At 41.1% G+C, this 23,274-nt stretch overlaps 1 protein-coding gene across 20 annotated transcripts in view; it reads right to left on the bottom strand.

Annotated features, from left to right (window-relative positions):
• Window positions 1-23,274, bottom strand: part of Haus3 (HAUS augmin-like complex, subunit 3) — a 171,977-nt gene that overhangs the window by 42,529 nt on the left and 106,174 nt on the right. For 13 of the 20 annotated variants that reach the window (XM_063273606.1, XM_063273602.1, XM_063273609.1 and 10 more), the window contains 3 exons: window positions 14,249-14,306; window positions 13,255-13,332; window positions 12,280-12,394 (listed from right to left, as the gene is read on the bottom strand). The exons of the other annotated variants lie outside the window; for them this stretch is intronic. In XM_063273606.1, the coding sequence (XP_063129676.1) occupies window positions 12,280-12,394; window positions 13,255-13,332; window positions 14,249-14,306 (251 nt within the window). The remainder of the gene's footprint in view (window positions 1-12,279; window positions 12,395-13,254; window positions 13,333-14,248; window positions 14,307-23,274) is intronic. 20 annotated transcript variants of the gene reach the window in all.

Here is a 23,274-nt window from a genome sequence, read left to right as displayed (position 1 = left end):
TTGGAGCTTTCTAGACCAGCTGTCAGCTTTTTATATCACAGAAAAGCTCTCTCCTTGTGACAAACCAAGTGCAAATTTTTGAGTTTTTAAAAAGCCACTTTGCCCTCTAGTCCTACCTTGTCTTTCTGCATCTTGAGTTAAATCCCATCAGAACACTTGAGATGGGTAGAGCTCTCTATGATCCAGAAGGTCTTCTGTTGATTTCCTATAGTTGTCAGACTGCTTTCAGCCTTGATTTCTATTTCCTGGAACTCAGACTCGTAGGAGACATAATGAAGAGTGTGCTCTGTGAGGGGGGCTCTTTTGAGTTTTAGTATGCCTTGCTAGACTACAAGCTAATTAAAAATTTAGGTGGTGCCTCTTCCCTCCTCTAGGGATTAGAGTCACTCACAATGGGCTCTTTTTTTTTTTTTTTAAGGGTTCATCACTTTCTGGAATCCCATTTGGTTGGAGCACTTTTGTTCTTCCTTTTACTCTAAGGTGGTAGGTAGCTTCCTTTAGACCTATGGTTTTAAAAGGTGTTTCTTGTATGCAACAGACAGATGGATTTTGTTTCTGATCCATTCAGTCATTGTTTTATGATCGAAGTCATTAAGATTTAAAATTACTATTGAGATGTTCATGGTTTACTCAGGATGCTGCTGTGTTCTCAGTGACATTTTGTGTTGAAATAAATATATTTATATTTCTTTCTATAGTCTCTCTCCTACATTCATAGCTCTCTTCAGTCTTAAATACTGCTTCCTGTGTTTTCCTTAGGTTTGATTTGCTGGATCTAAGTTTCTTCATGGTGTTTCTGTCATGGGGGAACTTTTCTTTCTCCTTCAATCATGGCAGATGGTTTTGATGGATGTATTAGAAATTGGAATACATCGCTCCAGGCTCTTCTGACTTTCAAAGTTCCCACTGAGAAATAGGCTATTATTTTGGTGGATTTCCCTGTATATGTGACTAATCTTTTTTTCTTTTGTAGCTTTTAGTAAGTTTTGTTTTGTCTTTATAGTTTTTTCATATTCTATGACTATTTGATCTAGATTCTCTTCTATCTTTGAGACCTTTGATATTCTGTCTTCTGCTTGATTCCTTTGAATTTTCTAATTGGGCTTCTGGGTTTTTCAATTCCATCTTCAGCCTTCTTCAATGTGTCTATTTCCTGATTGAATTCTATTCTCAAGTCTCACATTGTCTTCACCATTGGCCTAATGCTTGTGTTTTTTGGGCATCAATCAGGCGTTTATTCTCCTTCAGTTCTTTCTCCTTGATTCATTGAGCTGTTTCTTTGTGCCTCCTCAACACTTGATTTTTTTGAGATTTGTGATTGTTCCTTTAACTTTTGTGTTTGGAGGCCTAGGTAATTCCCATTGGCAAGAGAAGATACTGGCTTGATCTTTCATATTACTGGTATTCCTTTGATGAGATCTGAGCATGCGGACTCCCTTTGTTAGTTCTGAGTTTGTTATGGCTATATCATGGTGGGAGAGAAAGAATGGGGGGCATCTTGAGGTGTCTTGGGTTGTCCTAGGTGGAATACAGTCAGGTGGGCAAAGGGGACTGGGCTGGTTTGCAGGATGTGTTTCCTGTTCTAATTGGGGAGTGTGGGGCTAGATGGGTCTGAGTGGAAAAGCTGGATAGGCATGAGAGAGTTTTGTGTTATGGTGGACAAGTATGGACTATACTGCCTCAAGACAAGAGTTCTTCTGCAGTGGAGTTGAGAAGCCCAGTGTAGGCTTTTTCACTGGTTCCAAGACCCAAGCTAACTCTAGTAAATTAAAAAAAAAGGCATGGATGAGGAGATCAGGAGTACTCACCAGGCTAGACCCTGGAGGGGGAAATGAGAAGTCTGGGTATGAAATGGAGATAGTGGTCTTGGGGTGGATACAGATCCTGGCGGAAGCCTAGTGTAGGAGGAAGTGGTGGGACTGGGCAAGGGTATAGGATGTGGACTCAGGCTAGATCTTTCAGGTTGTAGAAAAGCAAGTACTGGGTATGGAGGAGGACTTTGGATGTATAAGTATAGCATGGAATGATGGAGTGCAGCTTGCTTCTTCTCTATAGACAACTAGAAGCCTAGGGATTATGGCTCAAATAATCACAGAATATTTTACTCAGCATTGATGTTTATATATGAAATGCATCTCTCAGAAATGTCATCAGTCCTCCCACTTAACTCCAGTTTGCTCTATCTACCTACAACATACTCACGACCCAAGAGATATGTCCCCTCTCTAGATATTGTGGGTACCACAAGTAGGCATCAGAGGCACACCCTTTACTTGAATTTTAGTTCACAGGCCAGATAGAGTGGGTACAGATGAGGATTATTGCTATATTTAAATTAGCAAGACTCACATTTCTGACTCCCACATTTCTCTTTCATGTCCTCCTGTATACTGGCCACTTGTTTCTTGAGTTGGCTTCTGTCTTAGTTAGGGTTTTGCTGCTGTGGACAGACAAGTCTTAAAAGGACAACATTTAATTGGGGCTAGTTTACAGGCTCAGTGGTTCAGTTCATTATCAAGGCAGGAACACAGCAATGTCCAGAAAGGCTTGGCACAGAAGGAGCAGAGAGTTGCACATCTTCATCCAAAGGAAACCAAAGAGCAGACTGGCTTCCTGGCAGCAAGGAGGAAGGTCTCCAAGCCCATCCCCACAATGACACACTTCCTCCAACAAGATCATACCTCCTAATAGCGCCACTCCCTGGGCCAAGCACATTCAAACTACCATAGCATCTTTCTCACAGTACTTTGTCAATAGCAGACAAAGTTATCAAAGCATTTTCTTGACTTCTATTGCCCTGTTTTGCCTGCGTGAAAGTCACAAGTTTATTAGTGCAATTATCTTTGTTAGGTCTCATAGGTGATGGTTTTATCCAGTTCCACCTTCCATCTGCAATGGCCAGCTCCTCACTGATGGGCACCTGGCCTAAGCTAAACCCATGTTTTAGGATTTGCTACTATAGCATTTAAGGGACTGAGTCCTGGTATACCAGGTAAACAGGATGTCCTACAGACTTCTTGCCTACAGCAAGAACAGTTTGTCTCGGCTTCTTTTTGTCTTTACTACATTCCATCACTGGCTGTGGCCTCACAGATGAGAAAAGGTGAGAACAGGAAGTCCTTCCTGGAACTATTACAAGCTAATAAAACACAGAAAAGACGTAATATCCAACACAGACATGAACTTTTCACACCAGCTTTACGTGTGATAAACTTGACACAAGTCTGAAGAGGATAATTTTCTGCCTCACATTAAACCTTTGCCAAAAATCAGTTGAGCACATTTGTGAGGGCCATTATGACACCTCCATGATTTCTTCTAAACTCCATGTCCCCATGTTTGTGTGTAATTATTCAACCTCCAAAGTTTTCCTAGGAAATTGTTATTACTTTGAAAGATATTACTACATATTTTTGATTACTTGCTTTTTTTTTTGCTTGTTGCATTTGGAACAACAGAGCATTTTACAGGGTGCAGGCATTTTTTATGTGATTTTGATCTGCATTTTTACCATGTGCTATTCTGGTCCTCTGCTTAGAACATAAAAATCATTTCCACAGCAACTAATTATAGTATAAGTCACAAATGCCAGATTACTACTGCTGTGGAGGTTGGAAGCAACCATCATGCAAATACTAAAAGCTTCTTATTTTGGAAGTCCTTTCCTGAACTATTACAAGCTAATAAAACACAGAAAAGATATAATATCCAACACAGACATGAACTTTTCACATCAGCTTTATGTGTGATAAACTTGACACAAGTCTGAAGAGGATAATTTTCTGCCTCACATTAAACCTTTGCCAAAAGTCAGCTGGGCACATTTGTGAGGGGCTGCTATCGCCTCGTTCCTGCTCTGTTGATCTATGTCTCCAGCCCTCTACAAACTCACGCTCCCTTCATCACTGGATAACACTTCTTACGCAGGGACTGTTTTAGCTGGTCTAGTGTTCTCTCCCCATGATTTTCTCACTTTAGAAAAAGCTCCTCCATGTGTATAAACAGACTACTTAGGCTTTAAAAGACTTGATTATGAACATATGGATCTATTTGGTGAGACTGACGTGTGTACCCTGAGTTGTCCATACTACAAATACAATACTCTTGATTTATTCGATCTTTGAGTCTTTTCCTTTGATTAGCATTTCCTAAGTTTAGGCATAAGTGTTTGCTGACTAAATGATTAAGAACAGATATGCCCTGGTTATGAGTGGGTTTTATCCTGGAAAGTCCATTTAAGACTGAAAAGTATTTGAAGTTGGAAATGAACTTTGTACAGCTAAACTGTTGTACACCCTAGCTTAGCAGCACAGCCCACAGCAGAATGGTGTTTGTCCCTGTGACCGAAGGCCTGTCTGAGGACGGACAACTTCTCACCACCACTGCCTACTGTGGAGAGTGTACCAAACTTCATATCACAAGGAAGGAAAGCTATCAAACTCCAAACTCTGATGTCTGCTGTGTCTGTGTGGTTTTCACACCAGAGTAAAGTGGGTGGGGATGCAATCTCTCTACAGAGGATATGGATAATATTGTTTTACTTTTACTTTCTACATATTTGTTGTCAGTTTTTAAAAATGTGGTTTGATTTTTGAGTATTGATTTGGAGCCTTATGACTTTGCTGAACTCATATATTAGTTCTAGTAATAAAACAAAACAAACAAACCTGTTTAGAACCTGGTGATAGAGGCATGACTTTAATACCTGCACTTGGGAGGCAGAGGTAAGTAGATCTCTCTGAGTTTGAGGCAGCCTGGTCTACTGAGTGAGTTCCAGGGCAGCTAGGGTTGCATAAAGAAACCCTGTTTCAAAAAAATCCAAAAAACAAAACAAACAAAAAACCAAAACAAAACAAATCAAAACACCTATTTGTTATAGCCTTTGAATAACAATCATGTTTTCTATAAATCGGGGTGGGGGGTTGTTTCTTCCTTTCCAATCCATCTGCCATTTCTTTACCTTACCATGCAGTTTTCATAAGTGTTTCCCAGGAGAAAGAAAGTGTTCTACCAGACCTGCACTGTCCTGCCCAAGCTCTGCCTTCCTCCCAGAGGAAGCCTGCAGGACCTGGGAACATCCCGGTTAGACCTGCCCCTGCCCCAAATCCCCTGCCTGCCAGGCCCACCTGGGACACAGCAGATGTGAGCTGCATGCTGTCCTCTGACCTCCACTGTCTAGCCCAAGGTGGCGCTACCTGCCTTCCTAAGAAGGTCTTCAGAGCCCCAGAACATTCCGGTCCACCTGGGGCACAGCCAGTAGCGAGCAGTGAGCACTGTACTATTCCCTGAGCTCCACTGTCAGGCCCACAGCTCTGCCTGCCTCCCCAAGGAGTCTTGCAAGTATCAGGAACATCCAGTCAACATCAGGGACAACCAGATGGCTAAAGGCACCACCAAAGCCCAGGTATCGTGATACAGCAAGCCCTGGGTATCCTACCACAGTGAAAGTACAAGAAGATGACCTAAATTCCAATCTCAGAAAGATAATACAGGTCCTAAAAGAGGAAATGAATAAATCCCTTAAAGAAATACAGTAAAACACAACCAAACAAGTGAAGGAAATGAATAAAACTGTTCAAGACCAGAAAGTATATCCTAGAGATGGAAAACTGAGGACAGAGAACAGGAGCTATAAATGTGAGCATCCCCGGCAGGATATGGGAGATAAAAGGGAGAATCTCAGTGTAGAGGATGTGATGGAAGAAACTGATAATCAGTGGAGGGAAACGCTAAGTCTAAAGAGTTCCTGACACAAAACATTCAGGAAATCTGAAAAGAACAAACCCAAGGATAATAAGAATAGAAGAAGGAAAAGACTCCTGGCTCAAAGGCCCAGAAAATAGTTAACAGAATCATAGAAGAAAACTTCCTCAACCTAAAGAGATACCTATAACCATACAAGAAGCTTGCACAACACCAAATAGATTATACCATAAAGAAAATCCTCTCACTACATAATAATCAAAGAAAGAACATTAAAAGCTGCAAGGGAAAAAGATCAAGTAACATATAAAGGCAGATCTATCAGAATTTCATCCAACTTCTCACCAGAGACTCTAAAAGCCAGAAGGACCTATGCAGATGTCTTGCACAAGAGACCACAGATGTTAGCCCAGACTACTCTACCCAGCAAAACTCTCAACTGCCATTGGAAAAAAAACAAGATATTCCATGACAAAACCAAATTTAAACAATATCTATCCACAAGTCCCATCCTACAGAAGATACTAGAAGGAAAATTCCAACCCAAGGAGGTTAACTGCACCTAAGAAAACACAGGAAAAAAATTACCACCAGCAAACTAAAGGAAGGGAAGTACATGTGTGTGGGTACATGCACACACACACACCACCACCATTAAAATGGAAGGAAATAACAATCTTTGGTCATTAATATCTCTCAACATCAATAGACTCAATTCACCAATAAAAAGACACAGGCTAACAAAATAGATGAGACAACAGGATCCATCATTCTGCTGCAACAAGAAACACACCACAGCAACAAAAATAGATGTTATTTCAGAGTAAAGGGCTGGAAAAGGGTTATCCAATAAAATGGACACAAGCAGCAAGCTGAAATAGCCATTCTAACACCTAATAAAAATGGACTTTCAGCCAAAATTAAGAAAAGCCTGTACTCCACAAAATTGAAAAATCTAAATGAAATGGACAATTTTTGATAGATACCAATTAACAAAGTTAAATCAAGATCATGTAAATAATTTAAACAGTTCTATAACTCCTAAGGAAATAGAAGTAGTCATTAAATGTCTCCCAACCAAACACAGCCAAGGGCCAGATGGTTTTAGCACAGAATCTACCAGTCTTTCAAAGAAGAGCTAATACTAATATTCCTTGAACTATTTCATAAAATACAAACAGAAGGAACAGTGCCAAACTCATTCTATAAGGCCTCAGTCTATAAGGCCTGATATATAACTACACAAAAACTCACCAAAAAGGAGAATTTCAGACCAATTTCCCTTATGAATATTGATGCAAAAATACTCCATAAAATACTCACAAACCAAATACTAGAACACATCAAACACATCATCCACCATGATCAAGCAGGCTTCATGCCAAGGCTGCAGGGACAGCTCACCAGATGAAAGCTCACCAATGTAATCTACCATATAAACAAAGAAAAAGAATCACATGATTATCTCTTTATATGCTGAAAATGCCTTTGACAAAATCTAGCACTACTTCATGTTAAAAGTCTTGGAGAGATCAGGGATACAATGTGTATACCTAAACACAATAAAGACACTATATGGCAAGCCAATAGCCAACATCTAATTAAATGGAGAGAAGCTTAAAGCAATTCCACTAAAATTGTAGATAAGACAAGGCTGTCGATTCCCTCCCTATTTCTTCAAAACAGTACTTGAAATTCTAGGTAAAGCAATAAGACAACTAAAGGAGATCAAGGGAATGCAAATTGGAAATAAAAAACAAAAGTATTGCTATTTGCAGATGATATGACAGTATAGATGTGACCCCAAAAATTCTACAAGAGAACTTCAACAGCTAATAAACACGTTCAGCAAAGTGACTGGATACAAAATTAACTCAAAAAAGTCAGTATCCCTCCTTTATACAAATGATAATCTGGCTGAAAAAGAAATTAAGGAAACAACACACTTTATAATAGCCACAAATAATATATCTTGGTATAACTCTAACCAAGCAAGTAAAAGACCCGAATGACAAGAACTTCAAGACCCTAGAGAGAGAAACTGAAGAAGATACCAGAAGATGGAAAGAGCTCCCATGCTCATCAGTAGAATTAACATAGTAAAAATGGCCATCATACCAAAGGCAATCTACAGATTCAATGCAATTCCAATTAAAATTCCAGCACAATTCTTTACAGACCCTGAAAGAGCAATTCTCAGGTTCATATGGGGGAAAAAAAACTAGGATAGCTAAAACAATTATGTGGATAAAAAGAATCCATTCTGATTTCAAGCTGTACTACAGAGCAATCGTGATTAAAACCATATGGTATTGGTAGAGAAACAAACAGGTTAATTGATGGAATAGAATCAAAGACCCAGAAATAAACCCAGGCACCTATGGACACCTGATTTTTGACAAAGAAGCTAAAACCATACAATGGAAAAAAGGCATCTTCAACATATGGTGCTGGTCTAACTGGATGTCTGCATGTAGAAGAATGCAAATAGATCCATATATATCACCTTGGACAAAACTCAAGTCCATGTGGATCAAAGACCTTAACATAAAACAAGATACTCTGAACCTATTAGAAAAGAAAGTGAGGGCTAGAGAGATGGCTCAGTGGTTAAAAGCACAGACTGCTCTTACAGAGGTCCTGTGTTCAAAACCCAGCAACCACATGGTGGCTCACAACCATCTGTAATGAGATCTGATGCCCTCTTCTGGTGTGTCTAAACAGCTACAGTGTACTTATATATAATAAATAAATATTTTTTAAAAAAGAAAAGAAAGTGGGGAATAACTTTGAACTCATTGGCACAGGAGAAAACTTCCTAAACAGATAATGTAGGCACTAAGATCAACAATTAATAAGTGGGACATCATAAAACTGGAAAGCTTCTGTAAGGCAAAGGACACTGTCAATAGGACAAACTGGCAGCCAATAGAATGGGAAAAGGTCTTCACCGACTCTACATCCAACAGAGGGCTAATATCAAGAATATATAAAGGGCTCTAGAAATTAGACATCAACAAACCAAATAACCCAATTTAAAATGGTGTACAGATCTAAACAAAGAATTCTCAACAGAAGAATTTCTAATGGCCGAGAATCACTTAAAGAATATTCACTGTCCTTAGTCATCAAGGAAATGCAAATTAAAATGACTCTGAGATTCCATCTTACTTCTATCATGGCCAAGATCACACACTCAAATGACAGCACATGCTGGTGAGGATGTGGAGCAAGGTGAACATTACTCCATTGCTAGTGAGAGTGCAAACTTTGGAAATCAATTTGGTTTTTTTTTTTAGAAAATTGTGACTAGTTCTAACCCCAAGATCCAGCTATACCACTCCTGGGCATATACCCAAAAGATGCCCACTATAAAACAAGAGCAACTGCTCCACTGTGTTCATAGCAGCTTTACTTGTAACAGCCAGACACTGCAAACAACCTAGATGTCCCTCAACTGTAGAATAAATAAAGGAAATGTGGTATATTTGTACAATGGAGCACTATTCAGATATTAAAAACAAGGCAGGAACTTTGTAAGCCAATGGATGGAACTAGAAAATATCAGTCTGAGTGACACACGTGGTATGTACTCATAAGTGGATATTAGTCATAAAGTACTGGATACCCATGCTACAATCCACAGGCCCAAAGAAGCTAAGTAACAAGAAAGGCTAGGGGAGGATGCTTGAATCTCACTCAGAAGGGGAAATAAAGTATAGACACTGGAGGTTGATGGAGGGAGGAGACTGGGTAGGAAAGGGGATTTGTGGGGAGATGTGGGGATCAGATGTGGAGAGGCATGGGAGGAGAGGACTCAGAGAGGTGGGGGGAATTAGTGGGGAGCATCTCTGAAACTAGATGGAGAAGACCTGGGATGGGGGAGGCTCCTGGGAATCTATGGGGGTGACCATAGCTGAGACTCCTAGCAGTGGATAGGGGATTTAAAGACCAAAGTGGCCACTTCCTATAGCCAGGTGAGGCTTCCAGTGGAGGGAGGGGGACATCAACCCACCCACAAAAGCTTTGACCCCACATTTTTCCTACCTACAAGATGTGCAGGGATAAAAAGTGGAGCAGAGATGGAGGGAATGGCCAACCAATGACTGATCAACTTGCAACCCATCCTATGGGAGAGAGCAACTCCTTATACTATTAATAATACTCTGCTATGCTTGCAGACAGGAGCTAGCATAAAGGTCTTCTGAAAGGCTTCATCCCAGTAGCAGACGAAAGCAGGTGAATAAGCCCACAGCCAGACATCAGGTGGAGGTGCTGGGCTGCTAAGCATGGGAGCAGGCCAGTGAGGACCAAATGCACATCTGGTGGATTCAGGAAGGCAGTATCTGAGAGAGGGCCCTGGCCCAGTTAGAAACCACTTGTATTAAAGTGGCAGCACTACAGAATATCAGAGCACAGCTAAGGAGGAGGGCAGAGAATGGGGTCAGAAAGAAAGAGAGTCACTGGAAGATGGTAGGTGGCAAGACTCTGAGCTGAGAAGCTAGACTTGGCTCCTGATCACATCCTCACTTCCAGCCAGAACCCCTCTTATTGTACTTAGTAAGGATTCTGTTTGTCCTAGTCAATGCTTTATTGCTGTGGAAAGATACTGTGACCACAGCAACCCTTATAAAAGAAAGCATTAGTTGGTGGCTTGTTTATAGTTTCAGACGTTTAGTCTATTATCACAGCAGGGAGCCTGGCCACAGGCATGGCAGGCATAGTACTGGAGAAGTAGTTAAGAGCTACAGCCTGGGGCTAGAGAGATGGCTCAGTGGTTAAGAGCATTGACTGCTCTTCCAGAGGTCCTGAGTTCAAATCCCAGCAACCACATGGTGGTTCACAGGCATCTAGAATAGGATCCAATGCCCTCTGTGTACTTATATATAATAAATAAATAAATCTTTAAAAAAAATCAGGAGCTACATCCTGATTCAGGGAGGGAGGGAGGGAGGGAGGGAGGGAGGGAGGGAGGGAGGGAGGGAGGGAGGTTGGTGGAGATTGAGAATAGCCCTAGCAAGGGCTTTTGAAACCTCAAAGTCTACTCTCAGTGACGCATTTCCTCCTACAAGGCCACACTACCAATTCCTTCTAAGTGATTAAACATTCAGATATATGAGACTATGGGGTCCATTCTTACTCAAATCCCCATACTGTTCATTCCTTGCATTTGCTTATTTTCCTGTTGCTCCTATCAAGCACAATTTCCATGGGTAGCAAACAGTAGTACTATATTCCCACCCCCAACTCTAGCTCTTTCATGTAGAATATTTCCTAACCTTTATTACTCAAATAAGAGCCTGAAGTGCTGGTGTTCTGGTGAATGCTCAGGGAAGCCTAGACTCTGCTCTCTGCACTTATTCAGCAGATGCTCTGCAAGCTCCAGAGCTTAGTGGGGTGCAGCAGGGAAGAGAGCTGGTGCTGCACTGGACAAGGAGCAACTAAGCTAAGAAAAGTCAAGTTGGTGTGTCAAAAAGGGCTCCTGAAGTTATGAGTACAGGGCATGCTTGGATGAAGTTGGGGACAGCCTTCCTGAGTACAAAGTAATGAGAGGCTTGAGTAAAGTGAACACCATTGTGGTGGAGATTAGCCAGAGAAGACCGGTAAGTGGGCCATAGAAGCTGAAGCCTCATCTGAAGGTATGCAGTCCTGTCCCCATGATGCTCACACGCCCTGGGGAAGACTTAACAACAAAAGAAATAAGTACTTGAGAGGCAAGGGCAGGGCCATGTATGGGGGCAGGATCACACTTTCTGGAAGATTCCTGACACAAGAAGTGTTCAGGAGGTGAGATAAAAGTGAGGGAGGAAGTAACAGGGGACAGTCTGATGGAAGACTCCCAGTGAGAGGAAGTCAGCACCTGTGGTTGAAGGGGCAGTGACAGCTGAGTCAGGGACCTTCCACCAGCAGCAACCTGCCCCTTCTCTCCCTTATAGCAGAATCCTGATGCAGTGGCATATCTGGTTAGCTGAGCACCCCAGGTGCAGTGTCTAGTTTTTCCACAGCAGAGCAGAGCCTCCCTTTAAGTGGAGAGTAAGATATAGCAGATGACTGCAGTGGGTTACATGGAGCACCCTATTACTCCAGAACAGAGAATCTAAGAGAGAATCCTGCTCATGAATGGTGATTCAGAAAAAAAAAAAAAAAAAAAAAAGGTAGACTCCGATATCAGAGAGGCAAACTTCAACAAAACCTGAAGTCCCTGGCTGCTGGGATTCCCAGAGTGAACCATAGAGTTGGGGGCTGCCACCTGAGGCCCATTTGTCCCTGCCCTGTGAAAGGCAGGGGTGGGTAGGAGGCCCACAGATCACACGTATAGCAGCAGAGCTCCTTCTCCACCCGTGACTTCTTACTTTCTATTCCTCTTACCCTTGTTTATGGTGGGACGAGTCATAAGTTCTCTCATAATTAGGAAACTTTCAGCATCCTAGTCATCTACTCTTGTTTTTGAAATGATTAACAATACGGAAAATTTTAACTTTTTTTTTCTAATGAAAATAGCTTTGGAATAACTTTTAAAATCATGTTAGCACTCCTGCCAATCTGATACTATTGTGCCTTGTTATGCTATCTTACCACTGTGAAGTCAGGGTCGAAAATACATCATCTCTTTCAGATTCCTGGAATAACTTCAAAAGCTCTGGATCCCCAGATAAATGTGCAAGAATGCGCAATTCAATCTGTGAAAAGTCTGTAAGACACAGTTCTCAGTTAGGTTATGCTACCCCCATCACTGACGCACTCCAGGCCACTCTCAGTCTGCCTCTCTGTGGGGCTCAAGGTCATCACACCTCTTCCTATCTGCCAGACTCCCTTAGCCTTAGGAATATAGGCTCTTTTCTATGCCAGCAATTCCAAAGACCTGTGCTTCCTCTGGCAAGGTCAACAAAGCCTCCAAAATGGATAGTGTTCACTCATTCTCTACATTTAACACAACTTTATGAAGGGCCTCTTGTGTTCCAGGATCCCCTTGGGATATGTTAGTGAACCCTTTCTCCATGGAATCTAATTAATATCTAGCAGACATTCTGAGTGAATCATTTTGTATGTCAGAAGGAGAGGAATGGAAAACTGGATCAAGGCATTGTTCTGGAGAGAGTGGTGTGGATGTGGAAGCTGGTGTCATGATGGGGTTGTCAACTCCCTTGCTTCTAGACCTTAAGAAAATTACAATGAACACAGAAGAGGAAGAAAGGAAGGGCTGTAGGGACTTGAAGTACATGAGAACAGTAGCTAGCAGGGCTGCTTGAGTGGGCAAGGGGAGGGACTAGGGGAAGACAAAGGAGGAGGAAGCAGATTGAATGAGTTACTCAGGAATTATCTGGGATCAAAATACAGCAAAATGAGGGGACCCTGAAAGATAAAGACGAGTTATTACTTAATGTATATAAGAACTCTTTGTTTCAGATACGTGTTTGCATCAGGATTTATTTGAGTGAATGAATTCTAAATGTATCTTTGCACTATTTGTTGGTAAATATTTGAGCTGCATAAAAATGACAGATCAAGCTACATGGACAGTGGCATCCCTCTACCATCCTATGCATGTACCTGCTGCCAAGAAGGTGTAGCCTTCAGAGGACACAAACAGAGTTCTTGGAGAGATGGTGGCAGTCTCCTCTTCTTTACCTTGAATGGTCGTTTTAAGAGCGTGTGGTGAGTTTCAGTATCAGCTGACTTGCAGTAATTCTTTATACAGAGATATTTCAATATCATCCATAAATAAAATTTGTGTCTAAAATTTTTAATTTTTTACTATTTCTAGTAATTCAGTTAAAAAATAAATACCACTGGAAGATAACAAAATTTTCTATTATCAAAATTCTACGCTCTGTCTACAACTATGATAAAGAAAGTAAGAAGTCAGACACTGACATCCAAAGCCACTCTGGCGAAGCACTGGAGAGTAAGCCCCACTGACTGGAAGCTATGTGGTTCCCCCGGAGAGACCATGAAAGGGCAGCTGCTCAACGCGGTGATGTGTATTTAGAAAGGAGTGCTCGTAGCTTTGGTGCTATTACTGTGACTCCTGGATCAATGCCCACAGCACAGCAGCAGCACTGACCTGGCCACAGCTCATTGGGAGTGGACATCCTGCCACCCTTTACCAGGTGGGAATTTTCTTAAGGAATGTGACCATCAGCATTACAAGTGGGATAGCTCAAAAGAAAGAAGAGTTTTCATATGCTCTTATAAACATCTCCAGTTAAAAAACCCTCCGTCTCCATCTAATTAAAAGCCATGCTATTGTGTGTGCGTTTGTTTGTTCTTTATTGGGAAGTTGGTGGGGGAGGGACAGTGGAAAGGGATATATTTCCCTGGTATAATTATCATCTATTTTAATGTATAAACTGCTAAGAGGGAGGTACTATATCACTTCAGCTGCTTTTTAGTTTTTTCAATATAGGTTTAAATACTGGTCATGCAAACAGAGAGGAGAACTTCAGAAAAGAGTAACAGTTATATTGTAAGAAAGTGATTGTAAACACTTGTGGGTTTTAAGAAATGTTCTGAAGAGTGTAACAAGTAGGAAATAATGTGTTACCTTTAAAATTCCGAGGCCTAGAAATCTGGATTGGGTGCTTGGAGATACCCTGGATATTCTATAATAAAAATAATAATTTTAGTTGAAATATGTATTCTTCTTAATCTGTACCATTCAGGGCATTTAAAATATATAGTATTTATTAAATATTTAACTAAATTTATGTCAATATGCCATGCAAAAATATATTATCATATAATACAACTGCCTAATATGAAAGTCTTGATGGAGATACCACCAATGACAATCAGCAGGTATGAGACCTCCCTTGACCTGGCCTGTGTGAGCCTGTGATACATACAGTGACCTGACAGTAACCCAAATTATTAACTTTCTTAACTGTTAAAAATCACAACATGCAGGGGCTGGGGATTTAGCTCAGTGGTAGAGCGCTTACCTAGGAAGCGCAAGGCCCTGGGTTCGGTCCCCAGCTCCGAAAAAAAAGAACCAAAAAAAAAAAAATCACAACATGCTAAAGATAGATTCTAGGAAAACTGTCCCTTATTCTTTTCATTTAAAAGTACTCATTTGGGGTTGGGGATTTAGCTCAGTGGTAGAGCGCTTGCCTAGGAAGCGCAAGGCCCTGGGTTCGGTCCCCAGCTCCGAAAAAAAGAACCAAAAAAAAAAAAAAAAGAAAAAAAAAGTACTCATTTTTCATCAATTTATTTATTCACTTTACTCCTGATCACAGCTTCCTTCCCTCTCCCCTGAGTCCAACCATCCCACCCCACTTGCCCCATCCTCTCCCTCCTCCCCCGGGTACCAACCCACACTGGCATCAACTTGCATCAGGACTAGGTGCATCCTCTCCCCCTGAGGCCAAACAAGGCAGCCCAGTCAGGGAAAGGGATCCAAAGGCAGGCAGCAAAGACCAAGTCAGACACAGCCCCCGCTCCACATGAAGACAAAGCCGCACATCTACTACAAACAAAACCCAGTAACACAGAAAGGGGGTTATATATCATAACCAAGACATAACTGTCTTAGGAATGGAAGATTGGTTTAAAAATCCAAAACAATTAATACATAGCATTCATGGAATAAAGGACTTTGAAACACAGGTTGTACAGAGCAGAAAAAAAGCAATGACAAAATCCAACGTTCATTCAGACTGCATACAGTATATACACTGAAATATCCAACTATGAATGGGGGTTCTTTTTCCAACATAGTAAATAGTATGTAGAAAGCTTACTCATTTTGAGTAATTTCACTGCCTAAAGTTGTCTAAAATTGACTGGTGCTCCCCACCTATCAGAACCAGGCTATCATCAAACCAAACTGTAGTTAACACACACATCTGGCAGCTCTTGGAAAGCACTATATGGTCAGGAGCAACTAGCAAATAGGGGCTCAGGTCCTAACATTATTTCCCACAGAACACAGCATAGTAGTTTTAATAACAGCTGTTTTACCAAAATAAAGGAAATATATGATTTTTGATAAGTTTATTGTGCTTAGATGAATTGTAAAGGAATATTTTTGATAATTAAGTTTTGTTTTTACAATATATCAAGTAACAGGATGAAAGAAAACTCACTAGATATTTAATTTACACAGCACACTTTAACCATTTCAAGAAAAGTTAAAACATACATCTTATCTTTGGTCATATGAAAGACTGTCATCCTAAGAAGAACCTTTTTTTCTTCCTTGAAAGACAAGATTTTAGCTTTTTCCTCTTCCACTTTTGCTAACAGGTACTAAGATAAATTAAGTGGTGCCCTATATTTTGATACCTTGTGATGGATATTTTGTCCAATACGGACTTGCTGAGGCATGAATGGGAGTTTGGGACCCACTTTCGCCAGTAATCAGTGCCTTTACAGCTGATGGGGCAGGAACAGCAACCACAGCACTGCCATATGGTGCCCTCCAACTAATGCTAAAGGAATATAAAATCACTGAACAAGAAGAGGCATTTCAGCCAGAATTGCTTCTATAAAGAGTCCCCAGTATGTCTACAGAGCAGAGCTATTAAAACCCAATAAATCAACTCCTAAAATAAAAACAAGTTGGTATTTTTGTTTTGTTTTGGTTTGGTTTTATAAAGAACACCAGGAGCATCCATGGAATTGTCTGTTGTATGGAATGGCTTTTAAAGAAAAATAACCTCTTTGTTTTAGAGCAAAGTTGTAAAGATATAAGGCCTATCACATGACCTCATCCAGTTTCCCCTGTGAACATCTTAGAGTTGGCCACAGCTAAACCATCCACTAAGCTCTGTGCTTAGCACCTTCCTCTTGGGTAAAACAACCTCTGTTCTCATCGATTTTTTTTAAGCCTAATCTCTTTTTTGTATGACATGTAGTCAACATGTTGGCTGTCAGTGTCTCACTATGCTTTACGATCTTGAGGAATGCTGGTTAGATAGGGAACTCCACCCCAACAAGTTGGGATTTGTCTTGGTGGCAGGGTCGGGTGGAGTTTGTAGAGTGATGTTCTTGGGAAGATCACCGAAGTGAGGTGCCAGCCTCACACTGCTCTGTCAGGACACAGGCTGTCTGCAGAGCCTTTTTGCTGCTGGCATCCATCTCCACACAGTATTCTAGGCCTCTTTTTACAAAGTTACTTGTTTTTAGAATACATTTTTTATTAATCATTTTGTTTACATTTTCAAATGATATCCCCCTTTCCAGTTACCCCTTCACAAACCTCCTATCCTATCCCTCCTCTTCCGGCTCCCCTTTGCCTCTATGAAGGTGCTCCCACCTGCCTCACTGCTCTAGCATTCCGCTATGCTGAGGCATCAACCCTCCACAGGGCCAAGGGCCTCCCCTTCCACTGATGTCAGATAAGGCCGTCCTCTGTACATATGTATCTGGAGCCATGGACTCCTCCATGTGTACTCTTTTGTTGGTTGTTTAGTCTCTGGGAGCTCTGGGGGTCCAGTTAGTTGATATTGTTCTTCCTATGGGGTTGCAATCCCCTTCAGCTCCTTCAGTCCTTCCCCTAGCCCTTCCACTGAGGTCTTCGGGCTCAGTCTGATGGTTGTCTGTGAGTATCTGCATCTGTATTCCTCAGATGCTGGTAGAGCCTCTCAGGGAACAGCCATACCAGGCTCCTGTCAGCAAGCACTTCTTGGCATCAGCAATAACATGGGGGTTTGGGTCTGCAGGTAGGATGGATTCCTAGGTATGGATGGACTTTCCTTCAGTCTCTGTTCCATTTTTTTGTCCCTGTCTTTCCTTTGGACAGGAACATTTCTGCATTAAAAATTTTGAGATGCTATAAAGTTACTTTTAAAACTTCCTCCTTTTTATACTATACATTTGAAGAGTAGTTCACTAAGCAGAGCCCAAAGTAAAGGCAATCACACTGGGATAGTTACTTCTGTGGCACCACAAGGCCTGATTTTTAAAAACATATTTTGGAAAAGATTTATCTTGGCTTCCAATTTCAAAGGGTTCATTGCATCACGGCATCTTGGAAAGAGTGCAGTAGAAGTGAACAGTTTACAGCATGGTCAGGCAGGAAGCTGACAAACAGGATGTCAACACTTGATTAGTTTTTAGTCATTTCCCCTCTTTTACCCTACCTAAGCCTCCAGACTATGACATAGTGTTGTCCACGCTCAGGGTGGATCCCTACAGTTAATCTCGTGATTCTTCTGGGAATAGGGCTTGTGAAGAAAGACCACATTGCATCATCTCTCTACCATCATCACTGCAGTAAGCTTAGGCATTTCCTATTCAGGCGGTGTCTCACTGTATAGCCAAGGCTGGCTTCGACTCATTACTTCTCAGGCACCTGTATCCTGATTCAGTCATTTCCCCTTTTAGTTTGTAAGTTCTCTTATTTTACTCTTTGTGTACGAGTGCTTTGCCTGTGAGTGCATACCAGGGGAGGTCAGAAGAGACTTTCAGATTCCCATTCACACATGTTATCTACAGTTGTGAGTCACCATGTGGCTGCTGGGAACTGAATCTGGGTCCTCTGCGAGAACAGTAAAGTCTCTTAACCATTGAGGAGACCCAGTACCTCCGTCCTGTCTTTTTTTGGCTTCATGGCCTACTCCTTTTTATCACTGAAAAGTATTTCTCTATATGAATATAACATAGTTCACTAATCCATGAAGAAAACCTTGTTTGCGTTCATGTTTTAGCAACAATTAATAAAATTGCCATCATGTGTATTTAGTGCAAGATTTTACATATATAAATTTTCAGATAAATTGATAAGCTTTGGAGTGTGGTGACTGGATGAAATGGCAGTTTGTACTAAACTGTTGGATGGGGCTTATACATTGGCTCAGCAAGTAAAGGTGTTTGCTACCAGGCCTTCCTGAAACCAGAGTTCCACCTCCTAGAACTTCATGATAAAAGAGAGAACCAATTCCTACGCTGTCCTCTGATCTGCAGAAGTATGTTGTGGTACATGCACACATACACTTATAAATAAATGTAATAAAAACTACATATTTCCTCCTTTAAATTGATAATTGCAGGTATTTTGACACTGTGATGAAAAACTGACTAAGGTGAAGTGTGTGTTGTTTGAATTACTGGACCAATAGTGACACATAATTATTAAAGTCTACATTTTACTGCCAGACTTCAGAAATCACTGTATTTTTTCACTCTCACAATAAATGAGAATATCTATTGTTCGATATCCTTACCAGTAAACCTTTTTAAACAATTAAAGAACATTTCAGCTACTAGGTGGGCTGGCCAGGTGGCTCAGTGGCTAAAGCACTTGTCATATAAACCTGATGACCTGAATCAGATTCCTGGAGCCCATGTAAAGTGGAAGGAGAGAACAGATTATACAAAGTTGTTTTCAGACCTCCACACACGTGCTGTGACAAATACACATGCAAATATACACTACAACAATACACACAAATAGTAAATTTTAGAAATTTAAATTCAGGTACAAGTGCTGAGGAGTGGTTAGAAGGGCTTGCCATACAACCATGACAACTAGAATTTGAATTCCTAGAATTCCTATGATTAGAACCCACGTAAATGCTAGGTGGGCATGGTGGTTCATCTGTAATTTCAGGCTCAGAAAGCTGAGACAAAAGATTCCCACAGCAAACCATATAGGGAGACTAACTAGCTTTACTGGTGAGCTCTCAGTTGAAGTGAAAGATCTTGCCTCAAAGAATAAGGTAGAAGAATGAGGAACTCACACACACACACACACACACACACACACACACACACACACACACACACACTGGCAATGAGGAAGGAGAAGAATGTGCTGGGCCCCTTCCTTCCTGTAGACTGTGTCTGAAGGTGTTTCCTTCCTAAGACATCTGGCACAGGAAGGATGAGGAATACCCTTAGCTGTGTAGATCAGCTTGAGTTCACTTTTGTGTTGCTTCAGATGAATGAAGACACAGATCTGCAGCACTTTAAACTCAAGTTAGGGTTTGGGGAACAGCAGACACTCAGTGTGGTTCACCCCACCTCATTATTCTCTCTCTGCTTGTGCTCCTCCTTCCCAAAGTGGTGTCAATGGTAAGGTGGTGTCAGTGGTAAGGTGGTGTCAATGGTAAGGTGGTGTCAATGGTAAGGTGGTGTCAATGGTAAGGTGGTGTCAATGGTAAGGTGGTGTCAATGGTAAGGTGGTGTCAATGGTAAGGTGGTGTCAATGGTAAGATGGTGTCAATGGTAAGGTGGTGTCAATGGTAAGGTGGTGTCAATGGTAAGGTGGTGTCAATGGTAAGGTGGTGTCAATGGTAAGGTGGTGTCAATGGTAAGGTGGTGTCAATGGTAAGGTGGTAGAAGAATTCAAGACTCCATGACACTAGGAGGAAGCTCCCATGCCACCAGCTTGGGACTACTTCATCTTGCTGCCTGGGCCCCACGACCTGTCCACTTCTACAAGAGAAAAGTGTCCACAACAGGACTGCAGTCTGTGAGCTCACTGCAACAAGTACCTGATGTCCCTGTCTGCTATTGTGGTCCTGTACTTAACCCTGGTGATATCACTGTGTTCTGAAACTCAGCCGTGCTTTCCGTTTAGAGCCAGCCTTGGACTATACCAGTCACAACTGCTTTCCAGGGTGCAGACAAAAGTGGCAAGATGTAGGAGTCTTTATTTTCTACACTAGAGGTATACATGACCCAGGAGCATATTGCTCTGGTGGACACGGTGCAGAAGAACAACTACAGATCTTACTTAAGAAACACATACTATGGGGTTGGGGATTTAGCTCAGTGGTAGAGCGCTTGCCTAGCAAGTGCAGCAAGGCCCTGGGTTCGGTCCCCAGCTCCGAAAAAAAGAAAAAAGAAAAAAAAAAAACACGTACTATGTGTTAACTCCATGCTATAAACTGCTTCCTCTGAACTCAGATGCACCATTGTTAGGGCTGTATTCTCTCCTCTGGCTCTTCCCTCATTGGATTCTAACCACACAGGCAGGGTTATATGACCTTTTCAGAGTTCTCCTTCCCCCGCCACCCAGCTCAACTCTGATCTCCACTGTTTCTTCCCACTCAGAACCTCTCCCAAGTCCAAAGGAGCAGCTAACCCTTTCCCAACAAGTGGGAGGTGCAGATTACAATGTATCCTTACGTTAAATTAACAAATGCCAGGCTAAGTTTGGGCACTGCAGGAAAACTTCTGAAATTTAAGGTAGAAATATAGAGTAAAACACTATTAGGTCTTTAGAGCATAATGCTCTTCTTTCTACTTTCTCTCTTTCTTTCTCTCTGTTTCTCTCTCTGTTTCTCTCTCTCTGTCTCTCTGTCTCTGTCTCTGTCTCTGTCTCTCTCTCTCTCTCTCTCTCTCTCTCTCTCTCTCTCTCTCTGTCATTCTAGTTGAGAGCCAGAGCTGAGCAGAACTCCTTTAGTCTCAACTGTATCACCTCATTCTGTGGAGAGACCAAGGCTCAGGCCCAATGGCTGGCAGCCTCTCAAGAGCAAAAGAGGCAGGAATGATCACATATCAGATGGTATTTCAAAACCATCTTTGTGCTATAAAATATTTTGTTTAAAGCTGCTTCTGTTTCCAGGAAAGTGGCATAAACATATTTTCCTTCTTTCTGTCATTAAGTACAACTAAAACCCTGGACTCTAGGCATCCAGGAAATAGAAAAACCCTGAAAGCTGGATCAAAAGAAGAATGGTTATGGACTACAAAGTCCATAGAATTACACAGAACTGAGGCCCACAATTCTTCTCAGTCTCAAACTGGATGCTGAAGAAGCCAATATCCACATACAAAACCCAAACAAATAAAGCAAACAAAAGACATCTAACAAAAGACCACTGATATCTGTAGCCTTACAAGACCAAAAACCTTTAGACAAACAGAATTTTTTTTCCTGTCAAACACAAAAGAAAAGATTTGTTACTGAGTTTAGCTTGGCCCCTCCTACCTAGACACCCAGCCAAATTCTTCTTTGTCATTTTTCATCCACTGACCCTCCCCTTGCCTATGTGCTCTAAGTCTCTTGCTGCCCCTGTTTGTATTCAGAGTTGAGTTCAGCCTCCCCATCTTATTGCAATAGTCTTAGATGTAGTCTTCCTGGATGATCTAACTCTGATTGTTTCAGGTTTTTTCTTTGACAAAATACAATATAGCAAACTGTGTAGGATGTAGTAGCTATAGCAGCACTAAAAGGGAAGTTTGCAGCACACACAAAAAGTCTCCAGTAACAATCTAAGCTCAAGAAATTAGAAGGAAAGGAAAATAAACCCAATCAAGCAGAAGAATGGAAATAACAGGGAACAGAACTAACCAACTGAAAATGGGGGGGGGAGTCAATAAAGAAAGTACTTGGTTATTTGAAAATATCCCTAAAATCAAACAAAACTCTCATTAAACTGTCAAAGAAAATGGAAAGAAGAAAACTCATCAATACTGATGGCTCGCTGCTGCACAGAAAGTGCAGAGGATGCTGTCAGCAACGTGTGTGTGAACGTCAGACTGGAGAAAAACACACTATGAAATGGGGAAATGAAAATCCCTGTTAACGGCCAGACCTGGTGGTGCTCACCCTTAGTCCCAGCACTCAGGAGACAGAGGTGGGTAGACCTGTATAAATTCAAGGCCAGCCAGGCTTACATAGTGACTTCCAGAGCAGCCAGAACTGCGCAGTCAGATCTTAAAAGAAAAAACAAAAACTCACCTTGTTACAAGGATACTCTTCCTAAGCCAAGGCTATTTCATGAGGAATTTACCAAATATTCAGACTTACAGCATCACACATTATTGTCCAGAAATTATAAGAGAAAGAATATTTTCAAATTCATTTTATAACACTAGTATTATTACCCTGATACCAAAACCAGACACAGATTAATATTCTTCATCAATACACACAAAAATCCTTTAGAATATCAACATACAGACCTCAGGCATATATCTAAAACACTTGATTCAACAACTGCTGTCATAGATGCTTATTTCAGAGAGATAAAGATGTAAGATAACACGAAAACTTGTGTACCAATGTTTATGGCAGATCTATTTATAATTGCTGAAAACTGGAAAGAATCCAGATGTCCCTCAGATGAAAACTGTCACATTCAGATTTTCAAGTAGTGATTGAACTGCCCATAGGAACATAATATCTTTTGTCAAAACATCAAGTATTTTAACCATATTGTTTTGAATAAAATAATTATTTCCTTAAAATTATAATATGGTCTTCTCTAAAATGTACATTCACTGTCAAAAATATTCTTAGGACTTTTACCTAGAATTCATTCAATATGTTATCAGACTCCTGCCATATTGGAGCCATAGTGAAAAATGCTAGCTCTTCCTGCATTCAACCTCCAAATAACTAACACTGTTGTAATACATATGCTGCTGTAAAAAGCTTCCTTCCTTAATAATGAGTATGGGCTATAAGAGCTAATATATTAAATATTCTTCCTTATCATGATTCATCAGCAATATCTAGCATCTTATATTTAAGACCCAAGTTCCCAATACTGTTTTTTCCTTTAGTGACATTTGCAATATCTGACAGGCATCATGCCCACTTCTGGGGCTAAAATGCTGCGTGTGAAGGTGAAACTGGGGAGAGGATGAGAGTGTTGAATCAGGGCTGCATGAAGG

The sequence above is a fragment of the Rattus norvegicus genome, chromosome 14, assembly GCF_036323735.1.
Source record: "Rattus norvegicus strain BN/NHsdMcwi chromosome 14, GRCr8, whole genome shotgun sequence".
In the NCBI taxonomy this organism is placed as follows: Eukaryota; Metazoa; Chordata; class Mammalia; order Rodentia; family Muridae; genus Rattus; species Rattus norvegicus.
This window is presented reverse-complemented; position numbering and strand designations above follow the sequence as displayed.